Consider the following 7,937-nt stretch of genomic DNA (forward strand, 5'->3'; position numbering starts at 1 on the left):
CCGGATCCAGCCCCCGGGCCTTAGCTTGCCTACCCATGGGAAAGAGGGTGCGCGTGAAAACGTGGCAGCTGACTCCGGCTTCAGGTCTGTGCGGGAACAGAGCTTTGTTTAGCCGGGAAGCTTGCCTACTTCCCAGCGCCCGGCTTGGGAGGTTTCGCCAGATGCAATGCGTCTTTCGGTGGCCCAGTTTACAGTTTATTCAGCGGAAAACGCCATTTCGTTTTTTAAATTGTTTTTAATGTTTGGTGCCTGCAAGAGTGAAAGGAAAGGAAAACCGCCTTCCCCACTCCCACCCAGGCTTTCTTGGCCACGAAGGGCCCCTTGAGACTCTCACTGAGCTTTCCAGAGCGACCTGCCGCCTTTCCTCCCAGAGATCCCGGCGGGGGTCCCTGGGGCACCAAAGGGGCGCTTCCAAGGATGCGGCGCTGTCTGCGGCTCGCCAATCCCAGCCGAAATAATTAAACCAATTAAGTCAATACAAACAGAATCAAGAGGGAAGAGTCCGGCTCTGATCCTTGGGGGGCCGCGGGGGTGGGAACCAAGAGAGAGACAGGCCTGGTTGTTCTGCGGAGAGCAGGAGTCCGAGGGCAGCCTGGTGCGCATCCCCAGCCAGGAAGCCCCAGAGATGCGCAGCGAGGAGGCCTGATCCCGGGGCGGGGTTGGCGCGGAGGGAAGCCCTCTTTCCCTCGGTCCTTTCGAGGAGACCCCAGCTGGCCCTCGAGTTGAGGGGCAGCAGAGTCGGACTCCCCTCCAAAGCCTTCATCCCGGCGCCGGCTGCGAGAGAGAAACCGGCTGGTGGCTGGTTTTGCCCTCTCTTTCTGGGAAGACCAAACTTTCCTTTACTTTCTGTCAGGGTCGGGGAAATGGTGTCCTTGCTCGCCCTCCGCCTTCCCTTGTCCAGAGGCACCTTTGCCCAGCGCCATCCAGTTTCTCTTCCGGGGCCGCAGTTCTCGGTGCATCCTAAAAACCTGAATAAGATTTATTTACTTATTTGTTTGTTTTCCCAAAAGGGAGATTTCGTTCCTTTTCCCTTTCCCGAAATAGAACATTCTGAATCCTGCTCTTTGTGGTTTAAAAACGAATTCGTTCTCCTGCCGCAGAGCTGCGTTAAATGGCACAACAATTAGCTGTAGAGTAAAAAGACGGTTGTTGGTTGCTGGCTTGCTTGTTATTTTTAAAGCGAGAAAGAAGACCCGAACCCGAGTATTTCTAATCAAATGTTAAAAGAAGCGGCTCTCGAGTTGGGTTTGCTGGCTGAGAGAGGGGCGGTCCCGGCGCTTTTCCAGCTTGGCCCTCGGGGTTCTTGCTGGGACGGGGCCGCGAGGGCTTTGTAATGATTTGATGTGCAGATGTAAGTGAAATTTATTGTAACAACAAATATAGGGATGTCAAAGCCCAGCTCTGGATTAAAGCAGGCAGCCCAAGGTGGGGGGGAGTGTATTAATTTCAAACAGCATCAGAGGCCAGTGTCTATTAGCGCGAGCTATTCTTCAGGCCCCCCCATCAGAATTAATCATTGAGAGTTAATTTGAAGCGCAGACAAGTTGCTGTTAATTTAGTGCGGGGAGGATGGGATGGAATAAAAAGCTGAGGTGCCGGCCAAGCCTCTTGGGTCTCATTAATCAGCGAGCTGAGACGGCCTGGCTTGATTACAATTTGCAAAAAAATTCATTAGAGCCTGGGCGATTGACAATTTTTCTCTCTGCCTGTGATCTGACTCATTAGGCAGCCAAATGAAAGCCAGGATGGTGATGATGACAGCTATCAACCCCCCTCGCTTGTTTATCTTCTTGGCTTCTGCCTCTGCCTTGGTGGCTCCCACTCCGGGGCTTTTCCTGACCCTGCCTGGATGAAGCACAACGCGCCCCCCCCCCCCGCGCCTCTGCCCGGTCGCTTCAGATTATTGTCTGAGGGGGGGCGAGAAGTCGGCGGTCCTCCGCCGCCTGCTCGGGCTCTTGCGCCTTCCTCTTGCTCGCTCTCCCACCACCCCCTGGTCTTCCCATTTCCTCGCCGTTGTGTTGGGGGGGGGGGCGAGCAGCTCTTTCGCAGCGGGGCAAACGGGTCTTTGGGTGGCGGCTGCTTCAGCGCCAAAGAGCTGCAAAAAGAGGCGAAAAAATCCGACCATTTGCCCCGTCTGTGTGCCAGAATGTAGCTTTTCCTTTCCTTTCCCCACAAAACGCAGGTGCTTGGGCTAGAATGTAAAAGTTGACCCCTGCCCTTTCCCATATGCGCCTTTAAAGCTTTGACAGCCCGTTCCTCCAACTTAAAAGTTATTTTTGGTGTGTGTAGCATGTATATGCATATATGTGTGTACATGATTACTCTGATTATCCAGAAAGAGGCAGCATCCATACACAGTTGCCTGCTTCTCGGTAACCAGAGTTCGCATCCATGGAGAGCTGGGCTTGTGCGGATACGGCACACGTGTCGACTCGGCCGCCTGGGATCCTGGCTCTCTTTCGCTCCAGGGCTGCACCTCGGCGCCCGCCATCAAAGCCGCTCCACACGCCGGCAAGGAAAGACTAACGCCGACTCCAGCTCGCCTCTCTGCCTCGGCAGAAGCAAATTATTTCACTCTGAAGGCGAATTCCTGGGCACCTCAGCCGCGGACGCTCGCCTGGGAAGTCGGGAGCCCCGACCTCTCGGACATCGCACGTCAGAAACCCAGAACACAACCGCCTCGTTTTTTTAAAAAAATGTTAATGCAAAACATGCAAATCTGGCTACTTAGTTGGAAACTTGAAGATGGTGATGAAATTCCCACGCCAAGAGCATCTTACAGGAGCAGAACTCGCGACGAGGCGCCTTTGCAGAGCTGCATTTCCAGGCTGTGCAAACGAAATTCCACACCTTACAAAACGATGTAGTGAAAGTGATAGATTTCTGTCCCTGCGCGACCGGCCTCCTTCGAGCCCAGGCCGGACCCTGCGCTGCTCTCTCCGTCCCGGGAAGGAAGGGGCGCTTGGCATCTCGGCCTCCTTTGCCCGCTCTCCCCGTTCAGCTTTCATTTTCACGCGTCTTGACTGGCGCCGGGTGGACCAGGGGGCCTCAGTCGCGTTTCCAAGGCGCTTTCCCGCAGGCGAGTCGGGGCAATTCTTCCGGCTTCTCCCCGCACCCAAGCCGCCTTCTCCACACCCGCCTTTCCCGCTCCTCTCTGCCCTCCCGCCGCAGATCCTGAGCTTGAGCGAATCCCTCTGCAGCCTCGTCGGAACACGGAGGCGCCTCTTTCTCCGCGCATCTGCTGAGGCAGAAAGCAGCGCACCGTCCTTCGTGTGGACAGAACGAGCGGGCCAAGTGGGAGCGAAGCAGGGAGGGTGGCGGGCCGCCCCGCTTGGCTCCCGCTTCGGAAGCCCCCCAAGCCCACCTCCCTTTCTTCCCGGCAAGCCGCCCTCGCCGCGCCCCACCCTGCCCCAGCCCATTCCCTTGGATTTGGGTCTGCAGAGCCCCTTCCCATCCCCTCGCAGCCCGGAATGAAAGCGGAGCTGTCCGCGGACGGCTGCGCGGAGCTGGGGTAGACGCGCCTGCGGTTCTTATTTGGAGGGGCGGGAAGGGCTCCCTCAACCGACAACTGAAAGGGGCGGGTGCCCCCCTTCCATGGAAGCCGGAATATCACGCCCTCTTGCCCACGGCACCCAGGGCTCTTCCAACCCGTCCCCTGCAGTGGGAACGAATCCCTACCCCGGTTCTTCCGACGACCCTGGGGTGAGGCGGGTTATTAATCCACCCCCCCCGCATGTGCTTTTGGCTGCACTGAGGAGACCTCCCCGCTGGCGTCTGATCCGGCGGCAGCTCCAGCTTTTTGGGCGCCCTCTCCTCCCCGCTACGAGGAAAGCGCCTTGCTGGCCCTCGCGCGCCAAGAAGCCTCGCCAGACGCGCAGAAGGAAGGACAGCTGGGTCACTCTGAGCATTTCCCCCTTTTTCTTCCTTTTCTTTTTTCAGGTTTTTATTTATAACATTACTGTGTTTCATTTCGTTTTCATAACTTAAGAAAAAAGCGTAAACTACATTTGAAATAAATTAATGCAACACAATAGAACAACAACCAAAAATAAAAAGGTCGTGCATTTGAAATAGGAAAGGAACATGGCTTAGACAAGGCAACCAAGTCGAGAGAAGGCCAGAACTTTAAATAAAATGGGGGAATCAATAGGGAGGGAGGGATCCACCTGAAGAATGCCTCATTCGCTCAGCCTTCCGCCGCAACCAAAAAGAAAAAAAGAAGGGGAGGGAGGGAGGGAGAAAAGAAGCAGCAGCATCAGCAAAAATTAAACCGGTCCTTTTCGTCTTATTTACTCTCCCGAAAGAAACGGGGCGGGGGAACATCTCCCTTCCCCGCCCAAAAGTCCGCAATTCTGGAATGTAAGACTTGACGCCGCCGCTCCTTTGGTCCTGTCTCAGTCAAAATCCCGCAGCCGAGATCCAGCGCTCTATATACAAAGTTCGGGCAGTCTAATAAATAGGTAAATCGTCTTTTCCTGGCTTGCGAGACTCCCGCTCCGGAACCCGACCGCGCCAAGGCACAGTCTGCGCCTCGCGGGAAAGTTCGCCTTTAGTTTGGCAGTGGAGGGACCGAGAGAAAGAGAGCCAGAGAGAGGGCTCCCCACGGAGCCCGGACTGGAGTTGCAGGGGAGGCGCGCGTCTGTTTGCTTGCGTGTTTGTTTTCCTCCAAACTTTAGCGGGGAGGGGGCCGAGGAAGAAGGTGGCCTTTCCCTCCCTCTCTCCGTCTCTCTCTTTCCCCTCCCCCTCGCTCAGGGCCTGGCCTGCTCCAGCTGCTGGTGTTGACTCCTGATGGCGAACCTGCTGACGTGGACGGGGATGGGCACGACGATCTTGGGGTTCCGCGAGGGCTCCCCGGTCTTGGAGTTGGCGTTGCCGGCTTTCACCCGTTTCCACTTGGCGCGCCGGTTCTGGAACCAGATCTTGACCTGCACCTCGCTGAGCTTGAGCGCGTGCGCGATCTGCGAGCGCTCCGTCAGCGACAGGTACTTCTTGCAGTGGAACTCCTTCTCCAGCTCCAGCAGCTGCTCGCTGGTGAAGGCCGTCCGCCGCCGCCGGTTCTTGCCCGTCGACGTGGTGCTGTTGGCGCTGGCCGAGCTGGGGCCGCCCTCCTCCAGCCCGTGGCCCGAGTCGTCCTCCTTGTGCGCCGCGGGGCCGGGCAGGTTGTCGTCGGAGCTGTAGTCGAGGTCGCTGTCCATGGAGAAGCTCTCTTCCTTGCCCTTGGCCTCCTCCTCCGCCGCCTTGGCGTCCTCCTTCCCCGACGCGCCTCGGACGGTTCCTGCGGGGAAGCCAGAAAGAGCACCGCGCGTTACTCCTTGCGCCTCTCCCTTTCCCCTTCCCGCGCCCCCCTCCGCCCGCGTCGGGCCTGGGGATGTGGGAAACAAGCAGGGCGGCAGAGGGGAGCGGGGGCAGCGAGAGAAAGCCCCGGCCTGCCTCCGGAAGAAACTTTCCTTCCGTTGGGTCCCCGAATCTGCCGCGGCGTCAGCCCCGGGGAGGCGCAGGCCGCTGCACCCCATCCGCCAAGCGGACTCTCTCCACCGAGAAATGGCCGCGGGGTTCGCTGGGTGTCAGGCCGAGATAAGCCGTGTCGTGGTGAACGCTGCCGGGCAACATCGCCCGACGGCAGTCTCTGCAAATGGCCCCTTGGCGAAGAAGGGAGTCGGACTAGGCCTGCCAGGCCGAGACGCCGCTCTTTCCCAGCCCAAGAAGGGCGGCTTAGTTTTGAAGCGGGCGGCGCCGCCGGAAAGAACTTGAAGCAGCTCCAAGCCGGCGGTCCCTCCCTCCCTCCCTCTTCGCAAGGCCCTTCGACGGCTGGGCAAGGGCGTCCCCGGGGAGGGGCGCTTCCTCCCCGCCCTTCTCCTCTCTCCCTCCAACTCCTGGGAAAACAGTCACTCACGCCAGTGAAGTGCTTGCTTTACTGGGCCTCAATGTTTGGCTTTTCCTTCGACAAGGCTGCGGCATTACCCCGCTCAGACCCCTTCCCGGTCGCTTCCGAAGTGATTTAAAAGGAGCAGCCAGAGCAGCAGCAAAAACGCCACCAAGAGCTTGAGCAGCAGCAGAGAAGCAGCCCGAGAAGGGAGCATTTCGAAGCCTGCACCAGCCCTTCCTGAACTGGAGAAACGGGACGGAAAGGCTGAAACACTTAAACCAATCCGTACAAATGGGGCCACTTCAATTTCCAGTGTGTGACTCGGCGACTGAATTCCCCGAGTCTCCGTGGAAGAAGACCCGGCCCTCCTCTGCGCCCGGGCTGCCCCCCACCCAGACGGCCTAACTCTGCCCAGGGTGTCCTTTCAACTTCAGGAAGCTTCCAAAAAGCCACGCTCCGAAACGGAACCTCGGCAACAGGGTGTTGTTTAATTAATCCGATTCCCGCCCCTGAAAGGATAAATGTGGATTAAATTTGGCCGGGGGAAGGCGAGATCACCAGCTAACCTTTGGAGGACCACCACCTGGTGTGGCCGCTGCAACAAACCAAAGCCCAACGTCCCTGCGTGGGGAGTGGGGGTCGCGCCACGGAATCCCCTTCCCCTCCCCGCGCCGCCGCGGCCCGTTTGACTCACCCAGGGACGCCTGCACCGCTTCGGAGGCCGAGAAGGCCAGCAGCGAGCCCTCCTTGGCCAGGAACGCCTTGCCGTCTTCGGCCTCGGCCTGCAGGCCGTCCGCCTTGTCGAAGGTGCCCTGGAGCGCCGGCGGGGCGAACTTCCTGGCCGCCTCCTGGTGCTGCGCCGAGGCGGAAAAGGTGCCCGGCAGCGTGGCCATGAGCGTGGACGTGAGCGCCATGCCCTGCGCCAGGCTGGAGCAGAAGCTGGCGGGCAGGCTGGGCATCTGCGCGTGGTGGTGCCCGTGCGAGGGCGGCAGCGCCGGCTGGGGCAGCGCGGCCGGGGGCGGGGGCGGCGGGGGCGGCAGCACCACGGGCCGGTAGGGCATGAACATGGGGTAGCCCGTGTAGACGAAGTGGCCCGGGCTGGGCTGCGGCGGACTGCCGATGAGCGAGTCTATGCTGAAGGCAGTGCTGCTTCCCAGAGGGCGCGGCATCATCATGAGCGACGGCGGAAAGGCTGCACTCATAGAGGCGCTGCGGGGCCGGCGGGCGCGTCAGGCGGGAAGCTGGACGGGGCGGCGGGGCGCCTGCGGGGCCGGCGAGGGCGGGCGGGCAGAGCCGCGGCGGCGGCGGCGGCGCAGGAGGCTCAGCGCGGACTGTGCCTGGCCGGGGCCGGGCGGCATCGGGGCGCGGGGCCCTGCTCCAGTCCGGCGCGCTGCTCGGGATCCGGCGGCCGGGCGGCGCTCCCTCGCGGGACTCGGCTTGGTGCGGGCGCGGCGGCCGGGCTGCGGGACTGGCTCCCCCGCCTGGGTTCCTGGGCGAGCCCCGTGCCCCGATCTCCGTCTGGCGCGCTCCGTCGCTCCCTCCCGGGCGCCGGCAGAACCTTTGAATCGCGCTCTTCTTTCTCATTCACATTTTGCCAGCCTTGGACCCTTCCCGGCCCCACGTGGACGCCTGCGCCTCTCGCCATTGGCCGCCGAGATGCAAGGAGGAAAGCGCGCGCGGCGTGTGTGTGTGTGTGTGGCGCAGTGTGGGGAGAAGCAGCGAGAGACGGGCTGGTGGCCCCGCCCCTCCGCGCGCCCCCTCCTCCTCCCGTCCAGCCAAGGGAGCCGCCAGGAGCGCGACGGTCCCGGAATCGGGGCGCGGAGGCTACCTCGGTGGGAAGCTCCCTGCCAGCCGGACGCGCGCGGTCCGGGGGCTTGGGCTGGGGCACCAGGACAAGGGGACTCCGCGCGCGTTTGCGGGGCTACCCACGTTCCCGGCACCTTCCGGGTCACTTAGCCAGGAGCTCTGCAGCAACGGAGCCTCGGTGGGGTTTGAGGGTTTGGGTGCTCTTTTGGGGTTCCTTTTCCGTCTATCCCCTTGAGTGATGGCGGGGATGACCCCTCGAAGTTAG

At 60.7% G+C, this 7,937-nt stretch overlaps 1 protein-coding gene across 1 annotated transcript; it reads right to left on the reverse strand.

The window, feature by feature from the left end:
- Positions 1–3,941: 3,941 nt before the first annotated feature.
- On the reverse strand, positions 3,942–7,093 carry GBX2 (gastrulation brain homeobox 2). The gene is made up of 2 exons (XM_081019010.1): positions 6,561–7,093; positions 3,942–5,275 (listed from the first exon to the last, which is right to left on the reverse strand). Exons 1-2 carry the CDS (start codon positions 7,066–7,068, stop codon positions 4,749–4,751), a joined length of 1,035 nt encoding a protein of 344 aa, XP_080875136.1. The 5' UTR covers positions 7,069–7,093; the 3' UTR covers positions 3,942–4,748.
- Positions 7,094–7,937: the final 844 nt, after the last annotated feature.

Source organism: Podarcis pityusensis (assembly GCF_964106645.2).
Source record: "Podarcis pityusensis genome assembly, chromosome: 1".
Lineage (NCBI taxonomy): Eukaryota > Metazoa > Chordata > Lepidosauria > Squamata > Lacertidae > Podarcis > Podarcis pityusensis.

What these genes read in the sequence shown, in the direction of transcription:
- GBX2 (XM_081019010.1), bottom strand. Translation starts at nt 7,068, where the DNA reads ATGAGTGCAGCCTTTCCGCCGTCGCTCATGATGATGCCGCGCCCTCTG. An exon ending in AGCGGTGCAGGCGTCCCTGG is followed by an intron (nt 5,276 to 6,560) that starts GTGAGTCAAACG and finishes GCTTCCCCGCAG; the next exon opens with GAACCGTCCGAGGCGCGTCG.